This window comes from Trichomycterus rosablanca, chromosome 4 (genome assembly GCF_030014385.1).
Source record: "Trichomycterus rosablanca isolate fTriRos1 chromosome 4, fTriRos1.hap1, whole genome shotgun sequence".
Taxonomy (NCBI): domain Eukaryota; kingdom Metazoa; phylum Chordata; class Actinopteri; order Siluriformes; family Trichomycteridae; genus Trichomycterus; species Trichomycterus rosablanca.
The window spans coordinates 22,676,465-22,704,268 of record NC_085991.1 but is presented as its reverse complement, the minus strand read 5'-3'; the positions used below and the strand labels follow the sequence as shown (position 1 = coordinate 22,704,268).

Sequence of the window (27,804 nt, the reverse complement as noted above, 5' to 3'; positions counted from 1 at the left end):
TGAAACAAAGACCCTAAGTTACCTCAGTCTTACGACTTACACACCCAACCGCGCTACCAGGCGCCTGGGGATACCAAACTAGCCCTGCAAAAGGAATGGCTGCAGCAGTGCAGCCAGTCGAAAACAAAGAACAAAGGTGCGACGCCTGCAGACTGGCGACGCCCCCTTAAGTAGGAAGCTGACAGCTGCAGGTCGTTGCCCTAATCAGCTGGCCTCCTATTTGAGGCCACGCTGCTCTTTGTTCTGTAACGCCTGCAACGCTGTGAATTGGTGGTACGTTCGCCAGACGTTGCAGGCACCCTAACAAAGGTTAGATCAGGTGACAGCCAGGTAACATTGTCCTTATTGTAAAATATGGTATTGGTAGCATTATGTAATGGGTATGTTAGCTGCAGGGAGTTGTAGTTTGGCCAAGACTGATGGCTAAATGCATGGTGTAAGACAGTGATAATAATAATAATAATAATGTCCTTGAGTGACCCAGTGCTGATCTTAACCCCATACCTTTGTGGTGAGACCAACAAGCTAGTAAAAAACCTGGTAAAACAAGACAACTGGCAGAAATTTTGGAAAGATCGGTGTATATAGACACTTTACCTGTTTTGTTGAGGGCAAAAACACACAGTAAACTACTGATTGAACCAGAACCTCCAAGTACCAACTGTCATGTTATACAAGTGCATGCACACACACACACACACACACACACTCAGTGTTATACACAGTAGGCCTTAATGTGCTGATCAGTATGTATGATTACTGGCATTCAAACGCTTGTAACCAATTTTCTTTAGGAAATTGTGCTAATTAATTTAAGAGATTATTTGGGAGGTCAGACTCTTGCACTCTGTTTTTTAGTGTTCCAATTTATCACAAAGGTGTTAAGGTTGGGGCCCTGTGCAGACCACTGGAGTGTTTCCACACCAAACACATCAAAACGTCTTTATGGACCTAATTTTATGAATTAGAGCAGTGCCATGCTGAAACAAGAAAAGGGTCTTAACCAAACATCTGGTTGGAAGCATAAATTATGTTATGTAATTGATTTTATTCACCTGCTAGCAGTAGATGATGCTAAAAAACTGAACCCAGTATTTAGTAAGAGTATTTTTTGGCACATAGTGTTAGAATCCATTTATAAAATTATGCACATTCCTCTGGCATCTGTTACCCTGACATAACTTTTTATTAAGTATTAAAGTCTCAAAGAGTGAGCCTATGCCGAATGTAGCAGTTTTTTAATGCTTTCTGAAAAATTACATTTAAAATGTAACACTTTAAATCATTGCTTTTATTTCAGTTTATACTAACTCATATTGAGTACCGTCTGAGGGTGCTTAGAATACTACCAGAGGTCTAGCACAGTGGTCCCCAATGACTGGGCCAAGGACCGGTACCTGTCCGTGGGCTATTTATTACCGAGCCGCACAGAAAGAATGAATAATTAGTGATTGCTAGAAAAGCAGCTCACTGTTTCTATTTCGGGTGTTACCGTCTTATTGTCACCCCTAGGTGGGAGCAGCATCTCGTTGCAGTGAAAAAAGCACTTATTTTTTCCTAAATCCCAGATTAATTGTAGTCATTCGTGTGTGTATGTGTAGTAATAGACTTGCTTTATAGTTACATTGGTGCAAAAACGGTTATCACCCCCATTTTTAATTGTACTGTTATTGCATTACTATCACAGAGAGGTTTCTGTCTGTCTAATGTGCTAGCCCACCACCGCTAAGTGGTTTGAATCTCATCTGTGCTATTGACCAAACAGGCACGCACACAGACATAATTGGCTGGTCTTAAAGAAAGGGGGTTTCCAGGTTGATTAATTGCGGCTTCTGCTGGTTGGTTGAGCCGCCTGCATGAGATGAGAAGTATCACAGATAGCAGTGCATGAATCTCTAATGAATAATTAGAGATCGATAGAAAAGCAGTTTTCACTGCTTCTATTTCGGGTGTTATCATCTTATTGTAACCCCTAGGTGGGAGCAGCATCTTGTTGCAGCGAAAAAGGCTCATTTTACATCGTTTGTAAGCAATATTATTAAATCCTCCCGTCCCCGCTGGTCCGTGAAATTATATCTTATATGAAACCGGTCCGTGGTGCAAAAAAGGTTGGGAAACACTGGTCTAGCATACTCTCGGGATTGCTGCTGAGTGGCGTCCTGTGACTCAAAATTGAGACTTCTTTCTTCCCACAGGCTAAATCTGGTACAGCTGTAGTAATCACAATTATTTAATTTACATTTTCAGCATTTAGCAGATGCCTTTATCCAAAGCGACTTACATTACAGTTACAGTATATAGTCTGAGCAATTGAGGGTTAAGGACCTTGCTCAAGGAGCCAACAGCAGCAACCTAGCAGTGGTGGGGCTTGAACCAGCAACCCTCTGATCACTGGTCCAGTACCTTAACCACTAGGCTACAGCTGGCCCCTAATTTGTATTGGCTATCATGTGATGCTTAAACAGGAATTTGTTTGTGTCTTTACTGGCTTGTTATATACCTTGTTAGTGCTGCTAATGAATTTTACTCTGATTGCAGATGCTCCAGTGGGTTTGATCGCCATCGGCAAGACTGGGTGGATAACAGCTGTCCAGATGAGGTGTGTGTGTGTGTGTGCATTTATACATACAGCTTGTTGTTGTATCCACACTGGAGAACATCATGTATAGTTTCATTAAACAATGTATTGCTCTAGGCTTCTAAATCTTAATAGACGTTAAAATAATGGTGCTTGTAGTATTCTTTTATCTACACATACTGTACATGTACTGTAGATGTCTTGTTCTGTGTAGACTTGTTTGGAATGATTATTCTTTATCTCGATTCAGACAAAGGACAACACCTGTGACATCATCAGCACCACTAAGTTTGAATCGTCCACCACGGCACCAGTGACAAAGTCAGCAACGAGAAACAAGGTGGCTACAGAGGCTGATTCCACCCAGGCTACATCACATCCACCCACCAGTGTGCCAACAGAAGGTAAAAACACAAAGCACTTATTATCTCTTAAATCCCAGATTAATCATAGTAATTTGAGTGTGTGTAGTAATAGACTTGCTTTATAGTTACATTGGTGCGAGTTACATTTACATTTTCAGCATTTAGCAGACGCTTTTATCCAAAGCGACTTACACAGTGAGCGGAACACAATGAGCAATTGAGGGTTAAGGGCCTTGCTCAGGGACCCAACAGTGGCAACTTGGTGGTGGCGGGGCTTGAACCGGCAACCTTCTGTTTACTAGTCCAGTACCTTAACCACTGAGCTATCACTGGAGTTATAACCCCCATTTCTAATTGCTCTGTTATTGCATTACTAGCACACAATGATTTCTGTCTGTCTAATGCGCTAGCCCACCACTGTTGAGAATTTGAATCAAACAGCCCGAATTTGCTATCAACCAGCCAGGCACCCACACAGACACGATTGGCTATGTCTTAAGGGGGAGGAGTTAAACAGGTTGTTCAAATGCCACATCTGCTGGCTGGTTTAGGCGCCTGCACAAGAGATAAGAAATATCACAGATAGCAGTGTGTGACTCCATGAAGTCATTCTAAACTAATTATGGGTCTGTCTGAGAACCTTGTGAGCTGCCTTGCTGCCCAATGCCTACCAGGCAGCTGCCTAAGTAGAGAGGATTCTAATAAAACATCAAACTTAAAAGGCAGGATATTTGAACGCACTACTTTGACAGTGATCATGTAATCAACTGCCAATGGGCTGACATGACACAACCCGCTAGCATGCCAGCTAATCTCCATCCGTCTTCCACAAACTGTTCATTTGTCACTGACAAGCCCAAATTTGCAAATAAATTACACTTGTACACGTTTATACAAATTAAAAATTATCGTTGTCATGTTGGAAGGTAAACCTTCGCTCCAGTCTGGGGTCCAGAGCGCTCTGGAGAAGGTTTTGTTCAAGGATCTCGGTGTGCATTCATCTTTTCCTCTATCAGGACTAGTCGCCCCGGTCCCACTGCTGATAAACATTCCCACATCATGATGCTGCCACCACCATGCTTCACTGTAGGGATGGCATTAGCCAGATGATGAGCGGTGCCTGGTTTCCTCCAGACGTGGACCTTCAATGCTGCAGCAATGTTTCTGTGCCTTGATACAATCCTGTTTCTGAGCTCTGCAGATAATTCCTTTGACCCCATAGCTTGGAGTTTACTCTGATATGCACTGTCAACTGTGGGACCTTATATAGGCAGGTGTTGGCAATCCCCAATCATGTCCAATCAATTATATTTAGCACAGGTGGACTCCAATTACATTGTAGAAACATTTCAAGCAGTATCAGTGAAACAAAATGCACCTCAGCTCACTTTTGGGTGTCAAATTAATGGGTGTGCACACTTGTGTACATATGATATTTAACATTTTGCTATTTTGTGTAGGATTTTGTGACAAAATAATGAACTTAATCTATTATACTGTAGAATGAGTCTGTAATGTAAAAAAAACGTGGAGAAGGTGAAAGGGGTGTGCAGACTTTCCGGCTTGACTGTAGAGAGCTCACTAGGTTTTTTCAGACAGACCCTTTGTCAAGCCAATGTTATTTATTAGAGTTGGACAATAAAGAGAAAATAGAGATTGGTCTTCTTGTGGTTTGCTTTTGCTTTGGTAGTTACATAACACTACCCAGAATAATTTATTATGTATACTCAGGTAAGTTTCCCTGTTAAAAAAATCATTCATTAACATTTAATGAATGCTCAATTTGGCAGTGAATCACAAATCAAGCTCTCTCTCTTTGATGTCTTTGTTTTGGTCAATTACTCGTCCTCCTCTCTCACAGCACAGCACTTTAATCACACAGAAGTGTTTCTCTGATTACTTAAGTGTGACTCTGGTGTGTAGAGGTTTCTGAATGGTGCCGCTGGTACTCAGTCCTGATCCCGACAGATCGTAACGAGTTTTAATTACTTCTGATTGCTCTGCACAGCACATGGCTTGTAGAGCTCTCATGGATGACTGTTCATGTCTAGGTGAGCTCTGTAACTTCCAGCCTGACGGCATAAAACATTAAAACCTGTGTAACTACCAGCGATGTTCACAAGTCACAAAATACGAGTCCAAGTCAAGTCACGAGTTTTTAGGCTAGGCTCCAAGTCAAGTAATTAGTCTTTAGGCTAGAGTCTGAGTGAAGTCACGAGTCAATATAATCTACACAAAACATATATTGGAAATGTAGCGTAGAAATAAACAAATAATATATAAGTTCAGATTAAAATTTCATTGCAAAACAAAAGCTCACGATAAAACACAGCACAGCGGCCAAAATCCAAAACACAGCCAAAAAAAAATAAACACTGCTTATCTTATCTTCCAGATGCTATCAAATTTATGACCGTGTGTCCCATTAAAAATGTGATCTGTTATTTTGTGAATGTGTGCTTAGAATTAAAAAACTCCAAACTTTTCCCGGTTGTGAAGTAAAACACGAACTCATTAGAAAGCCAATCAAGCGTTTCATTGAAAATCTATATATACTGTATATAATTGTCACACGTAACTAATGTTAACATATGCTGACGCTAGGGACTCATTTTTTGCGAGTCATGAGTCGAGTCCAAGTCATTTGAAATGACTCCCCATTTTTTGCACAAAACACTTGAGTTTGTTTATCAACTGCATCTCTATAATACGCCCATTTGCCGTAAAGATTGTCAGCACGGCCTGATTAAGGACACTTTCCCAAATTCAGCCAGCAGATGGGCATGGAGGTGTGCTGGCTTGATAAGTCAGTTCCTCTTAACTGAGGGTTAATTCGCTCCATGTGGTAGTATTTCTATATATCACGGTTTCTCCCTGACAGACTTGCTTGCTCTTTTGTTGGCAGCCTGCTTTTTTACGGAACTTAGTTGCCATTAAGACACCTTTTCCACCTTCATGACAGAACCCACCTGAGTGAGCGAGCTGCCCCAGAGGCAATGGGACAGTCCTTTTCAGAAGCAGGCCCCACGTTACGAAACCACATTGGGTGCAGACTGTGCCAATTGATGGTGTGGTGATCCCGCTCTTAGTTTGCCCTCCCCAGCTCATTTTAGTAGGGTTCTCTTTTTTTCTCTTTTTCTGAAAAGTGGGTTGTCGCAGCCTGAAATATTGTGACAACCAGTTCTCAGTTCTGCGCTACCCCTGTTCTGTTCACTTTCTCTGTTGCAGGCTGCAGATGTTTTTGCTTCTTTCATTTGCTACTTTGTTTTCATTATTTTTGTAAGTGGCTTTTTAGCCACTGTATTGTTCAACCATGGTCAAGCAGTTGGGCTAATTTTCAATTGTTGCAGCTGTGGGGCTTTACCTTACACTTCAGTAGCGAGGTGCGAACCACCCCATTACACATTTCATTTGTACTTAATGCATTGTTCATGGAGGGATTCACTGGTTATTTCTACAAATAACAAAACAGCCTTGACTTCCAAATCACTCAAGTTTGCCGACTTTTTATTTGTTCAGGATTAGTGTAAATGTATAGCAGGGGTATCTGTACTCTACACTGCATTGTGACGGTACCGGTCCATGGGTCATTTATTACTGGGCTACACAGAAAGAATAACTAATTAGAGATCGCTACAAGAGAAATTAAATTTCCAAAACTCTTCGGGTGTTGTTGTCGCTTATCACCACTAGGTGGGAGCAGCGTCTCGTTGCAGTGTAAAAAGCTCAGGATTCACACTGATTTTCCATTCTATATTTATTCTATATTAAATCCTCCCACCCCCGCTGGTCTGTGAAATGATATCTTATATGAAACCGATCCGTGGTGCAAAAAAAGGATTGGGACCGCTGATTTACAGTTAGCAGACACATATCTGTTATCAAATGCACTGTGCACTAATTGAACACCAGATGGTGGAATCCCCAAAACCCCAAAAAACTGCCAATAAATTTCTCAGTTAAAGGGTTTTGCCATTTCGGGTTTTATTGCTTTGGCTACGTCAGTGCTGTATCATATTGCAGTTTGTGTGTTAACTGTGTGCTAACTGCATAAACGCTAATCAAGAAAAATGAGATGAAAATATACAACCTGGTTTAATTGCTTGGTGATTATTCATATGAGAATCATACAGCTAGTTTACCAATGCAACTGTATTGATTTCTTTCCTTGCCATGCACTCCAGTGTGAACATTTTTACAGAGTCTGGCTCAAATTGTGCTCTAAACCAGAAAGTATGCACTTTTGTAATGTACCCAAAGTGCAGCCTTACTAGCCGTACAAATGTTGTAACATGACACTGTTTAAAACCTCTCAGAGATTTTTTTTTTTACACCTAAATGTTTCCATGTCTAAAACTAGCTGTAATGCAAATGTTCGTCAAGATTCCCTATTAAATAAAACACTAAGATAAGCACTAAGATAAAACACACTAAATAAGACACACCAGGGTTGCTGTAGGTATGATTTATTGGGTGAAAGGAAGAAAACAAACATACACAAATACACACTTAGAATTAGGGCAATTTTAGTACATCCAATTAGCCTAAGTGACTATCTTTGGACTTCTGGGAGGAACCCCACATGGACACATGAAGATCAGGGAAACTCCACACAGAAAATACCATCATCTTACAGTCAGGCATACAGACATAAAGTCAGTTTGGGGCAGGGATTTTCAAAGCTTGCTGACAAAGCATAAAACATATGTAAGTTTTGGCTACAAAATGCTATGTGTATTTATACACTGATCAGCCATAACATTAAAACCACCTCCTTGTTTCTACACTCACTGTCCATTTTATCAGCTCCACTTACCATATAGAAGCACTTTGTAGTTCTACAATTACTGACTGTAGTCCATCTGTTTCTCTGCATGCTTTGTAAGCCCCCTTTCATGCTGTTCTTCAATGGTCAGGACTCTTCCAGGACCACTACAGAGTAGGTATTATTTGGGTGGTGGGTCATTCTCAGCACTGCAGTGACACTGACATGGTGGTGGTGTGTTAGTGTGTGTTGTACTGGTATGAGTGGATAAGACACAGCAGTGCTGCTGGAGTTTTTAAACACCTCACTGTCACTGCTAGACTAATAGTCCACCAACCAAAGATATCCAGCCAACAGCGCCCTGTGGGCAGCATCCTGTAACCACTGATGAATATCTAGATGATGACCAACTCAAACAGCAGCAATAGATGAGTGATCGTCTCTGACTTTACATCTACTAGGTGAACAAACTAGGTAGGAGTGGCTAACAGAGTGGACAATGAGTGGACACAGTATAAAAAAACTCCATCAGCGCTGCTGTGTCTGATCCACTCATACCAGCACAACACACACTAACACACCACCACCATGTCAGTGTCACTGCAGTGCTGAGAATCATCCACCACCTAAATAATACCTACTCTGTACCATTGACCATTTAAGAACAGGGTGAAAGCAAGCTAAAAAGATATGTAGAGAAACAGATGGACTACAGTCAGTAATTGTAGAACTAGAAAGTGCTTCTATATGGTAAGTGGAGCTGATAAAATGGACAGTAAGTGTAGAAACAAGGAGGTGGTTTTAATGTTATGGCTGATCAGAGTATATGCATGTAGCTACTATTTTTTCTTTCTGTTGTCTCTCAGTAGGTGTTTTAATCTGTAAAGTTTCAGCTTTTGACCAAAGGACAGATTCAGTTAAATTGCTCTCTTGGAGTTATCATGCACAGCCCAAGAAATATATAACTTTTAACATTTGATATTTAAGTCTTTATATTTATCTGAGTCTTTCTATTACAGTATGTCTACACACGCTCACTCTATTTGCACAAATTGATATTCTCATCTCACATCATGTAAATGGATTGCATATGTGGAACAGCTGGAAGATGATGACAAACACAGAATGCAGCATTAAATTAAATTCATTTCCACTGACTAAATCTGCATCTTATAAAATGCATTTTTTTTTAACACAAAATATCAGTCATATTGTCAAGAATGCCACAACAATTTTTTGGATTGAAATCAAAGAGCATCAGACTCTCTAACTGAATTAAAACTGTTGTAAACCAAGAGCTAACACTTATGAGTTCTTAATATTTCACACTGTGCAATGAACCATCCTAGGTTTCTGGTAAAAAAATAACCAAACAAAATGTAGTGTCTGAGGCTTTCGCTCATGTTTTGAGGAAGGAGGCAGTTTAGCATTTGTTTCAGTAGGATTTCACTGACAGAACTGCTCAACTTTAGGAGTGGATCATGGTTTGGTACAAAAGCAGCATCCAGGAAAGACTGAGTCTTTGATCAGAGGATCTCCAGTTTGTCAACAAATGTGTGAGAAAAAGATTGAAATGTTTAAAAACAATGAACCTTAAAGAAAGATTGGAAGGGATATGCATAGTTCTCCCTCTACAGTGCATAATATCATTAAACAATTCAAAAAATCAGGAAGAATTTCTGTGCGTAAAGGCCAAGGGCACAAGCTTAAGCTGAACGCCCATGATCTTCGACCCCTCAGATGGCACTGCATCAAGAACCACCACTCAACAATTGCTGATATAACCACATGGGTGAGGGATTACTTTGGCAAACCTTTGTCAAGCACTACAATACAGAGTTACATGCACTAATGCCACTTCAAACTTTACTGTGCAAAAAAGAAGCATTATGTTAACCATGTTCAGAAGCTGCATCGACTTCTCTGGGCTCTGAGGCATCTAGGATGGACCATCACACAGTGGAAACGTGTATTGTGGTCAGATGAATCAGCATTCCAGGTCTTGTTTGGAAAAAATGGACACTGTGTGATCTTAGAGCAACATATGCTGCCTTCAAGACGTCATCTTTTCCAAAGACGTCCATGCATTTTTCAACAAGACAATGCAAAACCACATGCTGCACACATTACAAAGGCATGGCTGTGGAAGAAGAGGGTACGGGTACTGGACTGGCCTGCCTGCAGTCCTGACCTGTCCCCAGTAGAGAATGTGTGGAGAATGAAAATTGCGACATTATCAACCCCGTACTGTTACACGTCTTAAGACGTGTTTGCAGGAAGAATGGGACAAAATAAAAGCTGAAACACTAAATCACTTGGTCTCATCTCATGCCAAAACGTCTTTTAAGTGTGGTGAAAAAGGAATGGCAACATTACTAACTAGTAAATGCTTTACTGTCCCAACTTTTTTGGAATGTGTTGCAGGCCTGAAATGCAGGAATGGATGTTTATTAATAAATGAAATGAAGTTAAGCAGATAAAACATGAAATATCTCAATCAAATAAAAGTCAAAGTAAATGTAACAAATGTGTTTTTATTATTATTATTTTTAAAATTTTCCATGCTGTCCCAACTTTTTCTGATTTGGGATTGTAAGTTAATAGAAAAGTGGTAAAATGTTACCATTAATAATACAGAACGAGGTAAAACACTTTTGTATTATAATGTCCACATCTTTTGGTGCTTTCTTTGTTTGTCTATTACAGATGATACCAAGATTGCTCTTCATCTTAAAGACAACAGAGGTAAGATTTTACTGTGTTCATGTCTGGGTTATGGTTTTATCTGAAAGGACTAATAAAACACAACCACAAAGACACTTTTAAAAGGGGGAGGCAGATCAGGAAATTATGCAAACTCACCATAACATTTGCAGAAATAAAACTTAGTAATTCGTAACTTACAAAATATATCGTTCAGCCAGTGGTGCCCAAACTTTTATATACAACCATCAGATTACTATATAGAATTTAGACTCAGTGTATTGCCAACCTGTGATTGCAGTCAATTATTCTATGCATCTTACACTGAAAATCCACAACATTCCAATATTTATTGAAAGTGTGCATCAGCATTGTCTCTTTACTTCCAGGCCACATATTTGTGGACAGATATACATTTCTCAATGTTCTGGTAAAAAGTAAATGCTCTGGGGTTCCTGAAGGTAATTTCGAGTGGCTCATAAACGCACTCTAGAAGAAGCAGAAACTAGGTTTTAGTGAGTGAGAAAAACAATTCAGTTCACAATTGCCTGTCAAAGTGACAAAGCAGTTTACAACACCAGCACGGAATTGAAAACTCTCTTATTGTGAGGGAAGGGCCACTTTAAATTGTGCGTGCCATTCATGTGTCGTGTGCATGTGGTGTGTATGTGTGTGTGTGTGTGTGTAGTAAATCCAAAATTCCAATCTCAATCTCTTTTCAGGCTCTCACTGAGGCGTTGAGCCAGTTCATTTCCTGATAGTGTGCAGTTCAGCACACATTTAGTTTCATTCATCATATCACATACATCACACTTAGTTTCCATCCCACATTTCTATTCACTTTAATTCTTCCCTTTTTTCATCCATTTTTCAATCCTTTTTCTGATGTCTTTCATTAGAAAAATGTGTTTGTATGGTAGTGCTCATGTGGTTTTGATTTGGATGCACTTAGTCATTGAAACCTGGATTCCAAGAAATAAAACAAGCAAAAACCCTTGGAGAAATTGTATATCTTGGTCAAAGAATCTACCTACCAAAAGGCTGGTGAGTACTGCAGCTGTCAAATTAACAATCGCTGAAATAGCCATGGAGGTATTGAGTACCAACGCAAAGGATTTAAACAGTTTTTTGAATAAGTGATTTCAGAGTTTGAATTTTTTCTTTATGCATTTTCTTCTTTTTTTTCTCCCCTTTTAGCGAGTCCAATTGCCCAATTGCGTCATGCTTCCTCTCCACCAGTGCCGATCCCTGCTCTCACTGAGGAGAACAAAGCTAGCCCACGCCCCCTCCGACACGTGGGCAGCATGCCGTATGCATTTTATCACCTGCACTTTGACAAGTGCAGTGCAGCTCAGTGTTGTGTACGGTGTTTCTCATCTCTATGCAGGCGCCATTGATCAGCCAGCAGAGGTTGTAATTGCACCAGTCATGGGAGAGAGACCCCATCCGGCTTAGTCCCGCTCAAATCTGAACAACAGGCCAATCGTTGTTCATGTGGCCGCTCAGCCTTAGCCAGTAGGCAGAGCTGAGATTCGATACGATGTATTCGAGATCCCAGCTCTGGTTCCAGCATGTGTTTTTACCGCCGCGCCACCTGAAAAATGCAAATAAAATAATACAGAATTTCTTACATTTACTTTGTCATTTATTTAATTGCAGACAAAATGAATCCAAGATATTTCATGTTTTGTCTGGTCAGCTTCATTTCATTTGCTAATATTCATCCATTCATGCATTTCAGGCCTGCAACACATTCCAAAAAAGCAATTTAAGCCCAGTAATGAGCTTAAAAAAGTAAATAATGATGTGATTTCAAATAGGTGATGTTAACAGGTGTAATCATGGTTTTCAACAAAAGCAGTATCCACAAAAAGCTTGCTCTTTTAGGAGCAAAGATGGCCAGAGGATCTTCAGTTTGTAAATAATGAAAAAATGAGTAAAAAATTATTGAAGTGTTTGAAAACGATGTTTCTCTAAGAAAGATTGGAAGGAATTTGCATATTTTTCACTCTACAGTGCATTATATCATTAAACCATTCAAGAAATCGGAAGGCATTTCAGTGAATAAAGGGCAAGAACCGCCGCTTTTCAATGGGCGCAAGGCACACAGTAACATTTACATTTACATTTTCAGCATTTAGCAGACGCTCTTATCCAGAGCGACTTACAGAAGTGCTTCCATAGTGAACATTTCATTCCTTAAGTTTAGATAGACAACAGTCGAAGAACACAACTCTGCTAAAACCTGTTAGAACCAAAGTGCCACCCTGGATGGTACGCCACACACATACACACACCCATTTACCTATAGGGCAATTCGGTGTCTCTAATTAACCTGGCTGCATGTTTTTGGACTGTGGGAGGAAACCGGCGCTCCCGGAGGAAACCCAAGTGGACACGGGGAGAACATGCAAACTGCACAGAAAGGACCCGGACCACCGAGCCACCGTGCCACCCATTTACAGCAAACAGTGCAAGTATAATTGCTGTATTTGGCTGCACCAACAGATGATTCTGTTTTCAGCAACATGTAATTTACAAAATTGCACAGTGAAGCTTCTAGAGACCTTGAATTCTCAAGTCTTACTTTGCATTATTCATCCGTTTGCAAACACGTCTGGGTCATTTATTGATTTATCATATTTATACACACTAATCAGCTTTGACTGCACATCCAGATGTGTCTCTAATCATCCAGTCAAATCCCTAATTGCATTAGCTCCCAATTCTAAGGGCGATTCTGTGGGAGGATATGAATGTGTGAAATCCAGTCAGTCAATCAAACTGTGATTCTGTTTGGCTCTTGTTTAGTACTATTAATTAGGGGATGCCCAAGGGCTGTGTCATTCATACAGAGCTATACAATCACTGACACATGCAAGAACTTGAAAGTAAAATTTTAAAGGAACACAATTTATTTCCCAACCAATCACTTTAGGCTTGGCTAGGGTTGGATACATCTAAACAGGAGGGTGTTGTGATTAATTACAATATTTTATTCAATCAGTCAGTCAATCATACTCACTCGCCTCATCATTTTTAAACAGCTGCACCGAACACAAGCCTCTGCATGTTAATGACTTGGTTAGAGAGACAGCTCTTTTACAGCCTGACAGCAGAAGAGACAGAGGGACTGAGTCTGACATAAGCAAATATTGGACAAGCCAATATTCCATTGCACCCTTTAAGCATGACGAATAAGGTGGAGAAAGACAGGTCTTTAGAAATCAGAATTTAAAACGAATGTGATCAGGCGTGCAGGAATATATAGATGTAAAAGTATGAAGCCCCCCCCCCCCCCCCCCACACAACTGACTGTGTGGCAGCATCATTACCACCGAAACTTTTTACCTTTATCATACCTTTTATTACGGATGCTGAATACTCTAACCCTCCCCACACGGCAGCAGTGCCAACAGCAATATCATCTCCTACCTGCATTTTGGTGTTCAGCTGTGCTGCTAATAGAGCTTCTAAAAAAGGTTATGAAAAGTTATGATGAATTTGTTTGTTTGAATTAGTTTACTTGCAATTGCACTTGCATTACACGTTGGTGTGACAACATATTTGGGATCGTAGTGCTTTATAATCAAGCTTGAAGTCACTGCCGGGACCACTGATTTTGTGAATGTAACACTATATATATATTTATATATACACCGATCACCCATAACATTAAAACCACCTCCTTGTTTCTACACTCACTCCATTTTATCAGCTCCACTTACCATATAGAAGCACTTTGTAGTTCTACAATTACTGACTGTAGTCCATCTGTTTCTCTGCATGCTTTGTTAGCCCCCTTTCATGCTGTTCTTCAATGGTCAGGACTCTCCCAGGACCAAGTCAAGTCAAGTCAAGTCAACTTTATTTATATAGCGCTTTTTACAACATACATTGTCTCAAAGCAACTTTACAAAATCCAGGACCAACAGATACAAAAACCCCTGTTGAGCAAGCCGAGGGCGACTGTGGCAAGGAAAAACTCCCTGAAAATTACAGGAAGAAACCTTGAGAGGAACCAGACTCAGCAGGGCCCATCCTTCTTGGGTGGCCTGGAGGAAACTTTAAATAAATACACGATTTACACAAATCATACAAACACAGAATTAAATGATCTAAAAGTCATAACTGGTAATAAATAGATAAATAAACAATTAAATAATAATAGAGTTGTTATCCGCTCTAGTCTTCAATAAAGTCTGTAGTGATTTCTTGTCGTTGCAATTACTCCAGACCCGTCACATCTGACAGGAGCAGCATCGTTGTCCCGGCAGTCTCGACTTTAATCCTTAACCTCGGCGGGTAAACAGGTTTCCATCAGAATGCCCTCGGGGTAAAACAACAGAGAATGTAGTTAATAATGTACAATGCTAGTTGACAAATAGTTTTACAGAGAGTTTTAGACTCCGGCAGCCCTAATTATTACAGCATAACTAAAAGCAGGTTAACCACAACAGAGCAGGTATTATTTAGGTGGTGGATCACTCTCAGCACTGCAGTGACACTGACATGGTGGTGGTGTGTTAGTGTGTGTTGTGCTGGTATAAGTGGATAAGACACAGCAGTGCTGCTGGAGTTTTTAAACACCTCACTGTCACTGCTGGACTGAGAATAGTTCATCAACCAAAAATATCCAGCCAACAGCATCTTGTGACCACTGATGAAGGTCTAGAAGATGACCAACTCAAACAGCAGCAATGGATGAACGATCGTATTTGACTTTACATCTACAAGGTGGACCAACTAGGTAGGAGTGTCTAATAGAGTGGACAGTGAGTGGACACGGTATTTAAAAACTCCAGCAGCGCTGCTGTGTCTGATCCACTCATACCAGCACAACACACACTAACACACCACCACCATGCCATTGTCACTGCAGTGCTGAGAATGATCCACCACCTAAATAATACCTGCTCTGTGGTGGTTCTGTGGGGGTCCTGACCATTAAAGAACAGGGTGAAAGCAGGCTGAAAAAGTATGTAGAGAAACAGATGAACTTCAGTTAGTATTTGTAGAACTACAAAGTGCTTCTATATGGTAAGTGGAACTGATAAAATGGACAGTGAGTGTAGAAACAAGGAGGTGGTTTTAATGTTATGGCTGATCAGTATAAGGTGAAGGCCTGATACACAGAGTTTCATGCTGATATGTTGTGTGTATCTGATGCTCCTCAGTTTACTGCATATTTATAGTCCCACTTTTTCACTATTTTAAATGCTTTTAGACAACACCCCATTTCCATGCCTATGACACCTTTAAGAATGATTGGTGCCCAGTCTAGGCTGCATTCCTAACTGGCACCCAGTGTTTTCAAGTGGCATCAGACTCTCCGCAATCTTGACCTCAGTAAAATTAAAAATAATTGATGAAATTAGTGATGATTAATAATGAAAAAATGTAAATCATGAAACGTTACCTCCAAACCATAATGCACAATTAGAGGTACACTATGCATAAAAATGACTAAAAACTATTTACAAGAGACCAGAAGATGTGTGATTTGTTCTTAACTTTTATGAAAACTGAGGAAAACGTCTGCTGTTCTATGATGTATTTAAAATGATGCAGTCATACTTTGTGCCATGATGATAGCAGTGCCATTTGAAACAGCTCTGCTGCAGAGGCCTAATGAAAAATTCCATTACTTTTTTGTGCCATGCTTAAATGTATTGGGGAAAAGGAACAATCTGAAGTAATGGAAAACACAAGTAGAAAAATGAAAAGTTGGGACATTTTGCAAACACGTTTTTATAGATACTGATATTAAAAGTACATCCATACGTCAAACTACATCATAATATAAATGCATATTTAACAGAGAGTACCTAACAAGTAAAGACATACAACTCTTAGCCCTGAGTGATGCAGCGTTTAGCAGGTAGCACTGTATAGATGAGACACAAAGACAGAAGATGAGCAAGGATAGGACGTTTAGTCAGCTATAGTAAGGCCGCTGAGATATGAGCCTTTATTTCCTCCTGCAGTAATAAAGCTGAGGTACCTACAAGGGAACTGTACATCCTCAATAGCTTTATGAAGTGGCCAACTCCAACTAAACATCAAGACATGATTGCATAAGAACATTAAGCAGGAGATAATTTAAGATTTTTACCTACAGTCATGTGAAAAAGTTAGGACACCCCATGAGAACCGTTGTCTTTGTGAACATATTTAAACATATTTGAGCTTCATTTGAACAGTACTGAGAGACAAATAAAATTTTAAAAATTACTTTTAAACAGAAGTTGTAAAATGTAATGAACTAAAATTAACATTTATTGTGAGGAAAAAGTTAGGACACTCCCACATTTTTTATTACTTAAAATTTCTAAAATTAGAATCCAGTGCACCACATCAGCTGCAATGATTAGACCATCATTAGAGGACATTGGAGTTTTATTTAAACCTCAGACATTAGTTTGGTTTGCTCTTGATTGTTGAAGTGAGTGTTATCACCATGGTGCGATCTAAAAAGCTCACTGAGGCATATGAGTCAAAACAATTAGAAATCAGCCATTCCACTGTCCGGAAAATCATTTACAAGTGAAGAACATTTAAAACAACTGCCAGCATAGCCAGGTCAGGCCGTCCTAGCAAGTTCAGCTCAAGAGCAGACCGCAAGATGCGCAAAGAAGTCTCCAATAATCCTACAATGTCATCACGGGACCTACAGGTAGCTCTTGCCACAGTTGATAGCAAGGTTCATGCATCTACCATCAGAAAGAGACTGCACAAGTTCTGCACTGCACAAGATTTTCATGGGAGATCTGCAAGAAGGAAACCCTTACTGTCAAAAAAACATCAGAACAAAACTAAAGTTTGCCAGAGAACACCTAGACAAAGACCAGGACTTCTGGAACAATGTGCTTCGACAGATGAATCAAACATTCCAGTAAATCCACCAAAGAATGAATCAATAGAAAGGAGTGGAGAGTTCTGAAATTGCCAAAAGTCAAAGCCCGGATCTTAATCCTATTAAGATCCTGTGGGGTGATTTGAAACGTCCTGTGCATGCAAGAAACCCCACAAACATCACACAGTTGAAACTCTGCATGGAGGAGTGGAAAAAACTTTCTCCCAGTCGATGTCAGAGACTGGTAGATGGTTATAAGAAACGTCTAACTGAGGTTATTTCAACCAAAGGGGGAAATACCAGCTATTGAAGCATAGGGTGTTCTAACTTTTTCCTCACAATACATTTCCAAGCTCCATCTCTCAGTAATATTCAAATGAAGCTCAAATGTCCATATATTTTAATATGTTCAAAAAGACAAAGGTTCTCATGGGGTGTCCTAACTTTTTCACATGACTGTACATGTACCTTACACTTATATGAGATTTATATAAGATTTGTTAAGAAATATTAAAATAACAGATTTTGTATATTGAACATGAGAATAAAACAGACTGTATCTTTGTAAAGTGGCACCTTCAGAGTATGTAGACACAAAGCAAGCCTTTGAAAAAGAAATGCAGCTTCCTTATTAACTAATTGGAGTGGTCTGTCATGTGTCGGCGTCTCTGTGGCAGTTTTCTGAGATACTATATCTAAAATGAAAGAGAGCCTGACAGATCTGCTCTGGATTCATGTTCATCTCTGCATCACTGCAGATGTATTTATCTTGATGAACTGGAGCCATCCTGTCCTGTCCTGCTCTACTTCACCCCCACGAGATGTGGATCAAACCAAATTTTATTGCTTTTTGAGGACTGTTTTGAGATATAAAGACTTTATAGATCTTATAGTAGTAAAAGGTGAATCATGTGTTCTAATAGAGATAGATCAGTGGTTCTTTATAATCTATAGTGTGTGTTCCTGTAGAGACAGATTGTACAGGAAGCTGGTGGGCAGATTGCCCTGGTTTTTACTGCAGCTGTGTTCTAGAATTTTACTGCATCTATAGTTGATTTCAAAAGTCTAAATATACTTGTGGAGGACAGGTACAGTGGATTTAGAAAGTACTCAGACCCTTGACTTTTTGCACACTTTAAAGAGTTGTGTATTTGATCCTGAAAGAATCAATCTGAGGTTAATGAGCCATTATTAATAACATAAAATTCAATATTCTTTTTATTCAATACTTTGAGTCCATTTGACATCAAGGACCATTGTAAGTCGTCTTGGAAATGTCTTTACAAGCTTTGCCTGGATTTGGGCAGTTATTTATTCTTTAAGGGCTTTTATTCATCAGTGGCCACGTTTTTTGAACAGTTTTGGAGTGCTATGGAGGGCTGCCTTGATGGTTGTCCATACAACAGGTTCTCTGCACACAACCTTTAAAGCTCTTGTAGAGTGACCATTTGGTTACTTCTCATCTTATGCCTAGTTCACACTACACGACTTTGCAAGTCGTCAGGTCGCTGTACAGTTCACACTACACAACTGGATCTCTTGTAATCGGGAGTCTTTCAAGTCATTGTGTATTTCACACTGCATGACTGATCGGCGATAGAGGGTTTCACACTACACGGTCTATCACCAACTGGAATCGCAGGCGAGCTTCTCTGGTCTCCCAAACTACAGTACATTCTGTCATGAAAACACACGCGAGAAGTGACGAGGGGTTTAATGATATCACGTCCAAAAATGCACGTCAACAAGTAGCGAGCAATCAAAGTTTGTGCACTGATGTGCAGCGTAAAATCAAGGAGTAAAAATAAATGAATCTAAGTGGATTTGGCTACATAAACAGCATGGATTGTTCTATAGTGAGGTAAATATTTTTGCAATGCAACGTTGGTGTTATGTTTTGTAGAGAACGATAAGGTCAGAAATACGGTAAAACTTGTGTGTGTGCCGATGTTTCTGATATAAACTATATTACACCCCTGTCCCACCTGTTTACAACTTCTCCCCTGCGTTTCCCCTCACACCGTATCTTGCATTTTCATTGGCTGTTCGACATAGAAATCCTCCCGAGTTCTCTGAGCCTAAGCTTATCTCTGATGGACCGAAAGACAGTGGAAATGTGCTGTGGTCGTAGGACTCCATGTTTCAACATCTTTTTAGAAAAAATGGACATTGACTTCTCTGTGCCAAAGACGAAAAACACAGTCTAGGCTGTAAAGTGCAAAAGCCACCATCTGTCATGGTATAGGATTGCATCAGTACCCATAGCCTGGGTGACTTGCATATGTGTGAAGGTAACACAGTGGCATATGTTGGGCTTTTAGAAAGTCTACCAGGGTACGGAAGGTGTGGGCATATCGTGGTAAAGTTTCAACAATTCTTTGGAAGACTCCCTTCCTTCAAATACTTTCCTTAGGGCGGCTTCAGGCAGTTTGAATGATTCTTTCTTTGCTCCCTTTTTCCCACACTGCAGTGACCTGTTTAAGAGCAGGAAAGGTTACTATCCAAAAGCACAGGGAAAAAACTCTAAACAAGGAACATGTAAAGGGCAACATGAGAGCACGTGGAAGGGCACAATGCTGTTCCACAAGTTAAGCAATTGTACAGTACTTGTGAGAGGCTTGATGAGCTGGGGAATGAGCATTAGTTGTTAGTACTCATGTGAGTAGCAATGCTGTAATCACACAGCCGAGGGTTAAATTGTCAGCAGGGACTGCTGCAAACTGGACAGTTCCCATTTATATATCTATCTCTTGTCTGTCTGTCTCTTCTTCTGACTGTTGGTTTTATATATCAGTTTCACACACATGAAGTATATTGAGCACATTTTTCTCTTGAGCAGATGGTTTCTTCGAAAACATCACTTATCAAAGAACAGGATCCTCTGGAGAAAGATGCGTCCTAGTTTTACTATTATGGCTGTTTTTGATGCAATTTTGATGAGAAATGATCTGGTGAAATCAATCTGGCATGAAAGTATGTCTGAAAACTGCATTTATTATAACCCACATTAAACATATTTATTTCACATTAAGCATGGATACTGCAGCTAAGATTTTGTTTTGCCATGTGTTGAATAACTTGTGCTATCAGCTGACACAATATACACTGATCAGCCATAACATTAAAACCACCTCCTTGTTTCTACACACACTGTCTATTTTATCAGCTCCACTTACCATATAGGAGCACTTTGTAGTTCTACAATTACTGACTGTAGTCCATCAGCTTCTCTACATACCTTTTTAGAGATGATCCCAGGACCACTACAGAGTAGGTATTATTTGGGTGGTGGATCATTCTCAGCACTGCAGTTACAATGGTGGTGGTGTGTAAGTGTGTATTGTGCTGGTATGAGTGGATCAATGCTGCTGGAGTTTTACAATGTTGTGTCCACTCACTGTCCACTCCTACCTAGTTGGTCCACCTTGTAGATGTAAAGTCAGAGATGATCGCTCATCTATTGCTGCTGTTTGAGTTGGTCATCTTCTAGACCCTCATCAGTGGTCACAGGACGCTGCCCACGGAGCACTTTTGGCTGGATATGTTTGGTTGGTGGACTGTTCTCAGTCCAGCAGTGACAGTGAGGTGTTTAAAAACTCCAGCAGCGCTGCTGTGTCTGATCCACTCATACCAGCACAACACACACTAACACACCACCACCATGTCAGTGTCACTGCAGTGCTAAGATTGATCCACCACCTAAATAATACCTGCTCTGTGGTGGTCCTGGGAGAGTCCTGACTATTGAAGAACAGCATGAATGGTGGCTAACAAAGCATTTAGAGAACCAGATGGACTACAGTCAGTAATTGTCGAACTACAAAGTGCTTCTATATGGTAAGTGGAGCTGATAAAATGGACAATGCGTGTAGAAACAAGAAGGTGGTTTTAATGTTATGGCTGATCGGTGTATTAACTGCCACCTATATTAACAATTTTTATAGCTGGACGTTCTCATCTGTTCCAGTCACAATGTTGTATTTTCAGCATGTAGCAGGGTGAATGGGATACATTGCCAGACTGTTTTGTGTGTGTGTACACATTTGAGCATGGATTTTTATTAGATGGAGAGTGTTGGGTGTTACCTGACTTTTCCATTAGGGACTGAGAGAAATGAGCTGTAAGAGCTGTTTAACAGGCACTACAAAAACACTAGACAGGGGCAGACAGGTTCATCTAGCCATCAAGTACTCTTTCACACTCATGCACACATGAACATATGAACACACACACACATGCAAATCACATTCACATCAACCAACACCCCACGGTTTCTCTTTCTCTTCTGCCCCCATAAAAGCCTGTTCACTTTCATCAGCCCTACTTAAAGGTCACTTAGCTTGGCTGTGGCCCTAATGGGATTAAAGGCTTTATTGTGAGCCAGGTTAACAGCTTCTGTAGATTACATCTGCATGTCCACACACGCTTTCACTACGTTGTTTAGTTGTGGACTATGGCTATATGTATTGTTGGATAAATTTACACTGGTTCATGCAAGAGGGTGGCGTAGTGGGTAGCGCTGTTTCCTCCCAGCAAGAAATGCCTGGGTTTGATTCCCTGGCCAGAAAGGAATTTCTGTCCTGTTTGTGTAGTTTACTTCTAGTTGAAGTGACAGCCTACCCTCCTTTTCCCTCAGAAACAGTTGGGCATGTAATACAAGAACCAATCAATTTTGGTTATTATGATTATCCTACTATCCATAACTGCTAAATATTAGATTTTGTACAGAAATCATATTCTCATTTCAAACCACAATAAATCAATCCAGATATTCAAGCTATGATGAAACCCATTGTACCATTTTTGTTTGTTCGTTTGGTACAAATCTATGACAAATCTTTTTTAAATCCAGTTATGTGTCCTTGTGCATTAAAATGTATACAAATGGTAGCCATGCCATACATTTCAGCTTCTGTTTTACAGCAGGTACATGCTGTGTATTGGTAAAGTAAGGGCAGTGGTTGTTCAGTGGTTAAGCTGCTAGACTAGTAATCAGAAGAGTGCTCTTTCAAACCCCACCACTGCCAAGTTGCCACTGTTGGGCACTTCAGCAAGTCACTTGCTTGAACAGTTGTATGTGGCTTTAAATAAAGGTGTCTGCTAAATCCTGTAAATGCAAAGCAACCTAATATTCAGTGGGAAACTAGTATTCAACAATCCAAGTCAATCATTTTCCATATAGACGCCCAGCCTGCCGGTAGCATTGTGGTACAATTTGACTCTCTTGGCAACTGGTCTTTAATTTCTTAGGATCAGGAAGACTCCATTAATGAACTCTGTAAATTGTCTATGTAATTTGAAGGAGAACAATGGCTGTGCGAATATCTTTATCCTCTTTAAAAACAGGTATTTTGAAGCGCTCAGGTGGCGCAGCGGTAAAACACGCTAGCACACCAGAGCTGGTATCTCGAAAACATCATATCGAATCTCAGCTCTGCCATCCGGCTGAGCTGGGCAGCCACATGAACAACGATTGGCTGTTGTTCACAGGGTGGGTGAGCTGGATGAGGGTTCCTCATAACTGGTGCAATTATGACCTCTGCTGGCTGATTTGTGGTGCCTGCGCAGTGTTGAGGAATAATGTCAAGTCAACTTTATTTATATAGCGCTTTTTACAATAGACATTGTCTCAAAGCAACTTTACAAAATCCAGGACCAACAGATACAAAAACCCCTGTTGAGCAAGTCGAGGGCGACTGTGGCAAGTAAGGAATAATGCTGGAATAATGCTGATTATTGTCCATGCACAAGGCTGATCCGCATATAAACTCGCCCCGTGCAGGTGAAAAGATGCAGTCGGTACTGCACACGTGTCAGAGGGGGCGTGTGTCAGTTGCAAAGGGCTGTATCGGTAGAGGTGAAGCATAATCAGGTTAATTATATATGACTAGATTAGGGGAGAAAATTGGAGAGAAAAAAACAGGTGTTTGGTTTTATGATTGTTGTTGCTTTTTTTTATTTCCATTTTTTTATTTCATAATCATTAGACTGAGAACATGTGAGCATGTGAAATCCTGTGTGGTGCACATATTCAGAGATAAGTTGTCGTTTCATAAGTTTTACTGACAGGATGTTTTTTGTTCTTGAGAAGTTTAGGAGGCTTTATTACCTTTCCTGTGTTTGCTGTGTCTTGTACAATTCTTTCAAACAACAATTAGTAAAAAAAAATTTAGTAAATTAGAGTAAATGAAAATTATAAAGATGGCAATTTTAGGTCAATGCTAAATTACTTTAAAAGTTTATATAATTGTATAAAGAGGTAATAAAGGGTTTAGAAAATATACAAAAATATACAAATATATGAAAAGTGAACTAAGTTTATTCATGTACAACTTAAAACTGTCTTTATATAGTTATTTTGCAATGTAGTTTTTAGACACCTGTAACTACTTTAAATAAAAAAAATCTCATTCCATTGGCAGCTATCTTTACATTTTAGAAGAAATTGTTTACCAATTGAATTAAATTATTATAATGTAATCTTAAATAAGTTTATAACAAAAAAACTGAAAATACGTATTATTAAATAATATTGTTCTCTTTTGTATTATCATTCTTTTTATTCTTATTATTAGCCACACATAGGAAATCATGTCTGTGTCGATGCACGACTGGCCAACAGCACCACTTAGATTTGAACCTGAATCTCAGCATGAGTGATCTAGCATAATAGACTGTGTCACTACCTAAGCACCTATTCATATTATTCTTATCATTATTAGTATTGTAATGCTTATTTTTTAAATAGGAAAATTGGTAGCTTAGTAGTTAAGGTCCTGAAACATTGGGCTGTCCCTGAGCAAGCCACTTAACCCTAAATTGTATTTGACAATTGTAAGTTGATCTGGATAAAAGTGCAGTGTAAAAATATAAATATTCAAAATTATTTTTACTGGAACTATATCAATTTTAAGGTAAATGAGTCTTCTCCTGTTTAAAAATTATGGCTTTTAATCGAATTGTCTTTGTTGCACCTTGCTGTTTAGCTGTTTAGTAACAGCCTATGTCAAGTAAATCTTTACATTTTTTTGAATCTCTTTCCATATACTTCGGATGACAATTCATTGGATTCAATGCTTATATAAAACTAAATATTAAAATGCAAGGTGGAGGATGAGTGTTGCTCATTAGTTTATTATTAGCATAGCAACATTCCTAAAGATGAATCACTGAACACATCAGCGTCAAGTGTAATCAGAGCACCATCCTCTCACTCAGAAACCTACACTATACACATGCTATATGTGAACAGGCATTGATATTCACCACAATACATTCACAGCAATGTGGGAGGGAGAAGCAATATATACACCGATCAGCCATAACATTAAAAGAACCACCTTGTTTCTACACTCACTGTCCATTTTATCAGCTCCACTTACCATACAGAAGCACTTTGTAGTTCTACAATTACTGATTGTTGTCCATCTGTTTCTCGACATACCTTTTTAGCCTGCTTTCACCCTATTCTTCAATGATCAGGACCCCCATAGGACCACAGAGCAGGTATTATTTGGGTGGTGGATCATTCTCAGCACTTCAGTGACAATGACATGGTGGTGGTGTGTTAGTGTGTGTTGTGCTGGTATGAGTGGATCAGACACAGCAGTGCTGCTAAATTTTTTAAATACCGTGTCCACTCACTGTCCACTCTATTAGACACTCCTACCTAGTTGGTCCACCTTGTAGATGTAAAGTCAGAGATGATTGCTCATCTATTGCTGCTGTTTGAGTTGGTCATCTTCTAGACCTTCATCAGTGGTCACAGGACGCTGCCCACAGGGCGCTGTTGGCTGGATATTTTTTGTTGGTGGACTATTCTCAGTCCAGCAGTGACTGTGAGGTGTTTAAAAACTCCATCAGCGCTGCTGTGTCTTATCCACTCATACCAGCACAACACACACTAACACACCACCACCATGCCAGCACAACACACACAGCAGTGCTGAGAATGATCCACCACCCAAATAATACCTGCTCTGTGGTGGTCCTGGGAGAGTCCTGACCATTGAAGAACAGCATGAAAGGGGGCGAACAAAGCATGCAGAGAAACAGACTACAGTCAGTAATTGTAGAACTACAAAGTGCTCCTATATAATCGGTGTACATTCATACATATGTGTAAAGGGTAAATATTTCCACCCAGACATCCTCACAAAAACAGGAGCCCCTTGTGTCCAATTCAATAAGGCCATCATTAACTTATTTTTCTTCTCCATTTTCATTCTCTTTGATCAGTGTGCTTATTTTCCTCACTCACCTCCCATGAGACCAGGAGGATAAAATAGCGGTGAGACATGAATCATTTACATGCAGAAAAATAGCACACACATTTATCATTTATTTATTCAGATTAATTATGCAGCAGTCATTTATTAATGGTTGTTGATTATTCCCCTGCCCTGCCCCTGCTTTGCTCTTCATCTTTCATTCACCCAATCCTGTTTTCGTGGCTTTGAAATACATAAAGCATTTCTGCAAATGATTCTGTGCATGTAGCTGGCTGGCACACTGTTTAATATACCACTGAAATTGAAAATATAAAACCCTTTAAAGAAAAAATATTTATTTAAACTAAACTTTTCTGCGGAGGTAGATGTTTGCTTTAAATTAAGTTTTTATCAGTTAAATGATGCAGCAAATGAACAAAGAAAATAAATGATGTAGGATTTTGGAATAGCAGGATATTTTGTTAATACTTTCATGACACAGTTATTCAACCCCAACATAATAATGCTGATCTTTAAGCATACTGCTGGTCTGTACGTTGGGCTACAACATGATTAAACTATTGGGAACTCAATAACCACTTATATTTTGCATCAGCTGTGATGTTATGTAAACACCCCCCAGAGATTCAAGTCTAATGCCATGTTCACACTACACGTCTGGATCTCTTGTAATTGGGAGTCTTTCAAGTCGGTGTGTATTATCACACTACAGGACTCATCGGCAATAGGGGGTTTCACACTACACCATCTATCACCAACTGGAATTGCAGGCGAGCTTCTCTGGTCTCCCAAACTACGTTTTGTCACGCGAGAAGTGACGAGGGGTTTAATTATACCACGTCCAAAAATGCATGTCAACAAGTTTGTGCGCTGATGTGCAGCGTAAAATCAAGGAGAAAAAATAAATGAATGAGTGGATTTGGCTATGTGAACAATATGGATTGTTCTATAGTGAGTTGGAGGTTAATAAATATTTTTGCAATGCAACGTTGGTGTTATGTTTTGTAGAGAACGATAAGGTCAGAAATACTGTAAAACTTTTATGTGTACCGATGTATTCTGATATAAACTATATTATGCCCCTGTACAACCTGTTTACAACTTCTCCCCTGCGTTTCCCCTCACCCCGTATCTTGCGTTCCCATTGGCTGTTCAACATAGCACTCATTGCCAGTCGGGCAACTCGGATCCAGATTTTTGACATGCTAGAAATCTCTCTCCAGTCGCTCGAATCGAGTTGTTGAGTAGTTTATCATAGCACATAGCGATGGAGAGCCAAGTTTCGCACGCCGAGTTGCTCCCGAGCCGGCAAATCTAGTGCCTGCCATGCGAGCAAAAATCAGGGCAAAAATCGTGTAGTGTGAACTAGGCATAATTGTGTTGCAACCATGGTGAAAACTAAGGAGCTGTCACAAAGATTGAGAGAGACCTTGAACATTCCTAGAGACACCATTGGGAGTATTGTCCAAAGTCTGGGCTACAGCAGCAAACATGCCTGGCTGTGGAAGAAAAACCAAAATTTTAAAAAGATGCTTTAACAGTCTCATCAGGACTATAAAGCAAAACCCCTGTGTTACTGCAAAAGACTTACAGGATGACCTTGATAAAGGCTGAGACAAGTGTGTGGCCAATCGGCATCTGGCTTCCTGGACAGGAAGAGTTTGTGGCAAAGTTAGGGAGCAAGTCTGTAAGGTCCAGACTGAGATTTGAGTTTTCTTAAAAGTTTGAAAACACTTATTTACATTCCTCTATCTATATCATCCAGAGCTTTAGTGTGAGTGTGTGTGTGTGTTTTGTTCTGGTGGTAGTGATAAGAGCAGTAATGCTCCAACATGTCTGGATGTGTATAAGATAACAAGTGTGTTGTTCAGATTTAAAATATTTTCTTAGCCTCAGGTTGAGCTTGTCACTGAAGGTCAGCTGTATCTGTTTTGAATGTTTTTAAAGGTCAGTAAAAGTGTATGTGTGGAATGTACAGTGTATCACAAAAGTGAGTACACCCCTCACATTTCTGCAGATATTTAAGTATATCTTTTCATGGGACAACACTGACAAAATGACACTTTGACACAATGAAAAGTAGTCTGTGTGCAGCTTATATAACAGTGTAAATTTATTCTTCCCTCAAAATAACTCAATATACAGCCATTAATGTCTAAACCACCGGCAACAAAAGTGAGTACACCCCTAAGAGACTACACCCCTAAATGTCCAAATTGAGCACTGCTTGTCATTTTCCCTCCAAAATGTCATGTGATTTGTTAGTGTTACTAGGTCTCAGGTGTGCATAGGGAGCAGGTGTGTTC

The 27,804-nt window shown here is 39.8% G+C and overlaps 1 protein-coding gene across 1 annotated transcript in view; it reads left to right on the top strand.

Moving 5' to 3' along the window:
- plxdc2b (plexin domain containing 2b) overlaps positions 1 to 27,804 on the top strand; it is a 199,841-nt gene that overhangs the window by 150,829 nt on the left and 21,208 nt on the right. Inside the window, exons 10-12 of the mRNA XM_062994009.1 lie at positions 2,539 to 2,599; positions 2,829 to 2,982; positions 10,415 to 10,453. Of these exons, the coding sequence (XP_062850079.1) occupies positions 2,539 to 2,599; positions 2,829 to 2,982; positions 10,415 to 10,453 (254 nt within the window). The remainder of the gene's footprint in view (positions 1 to 2,538; positions 2,600 to 2,828; positions 2,983 to 10,414; positions 10,454 to 27,804) is intronic.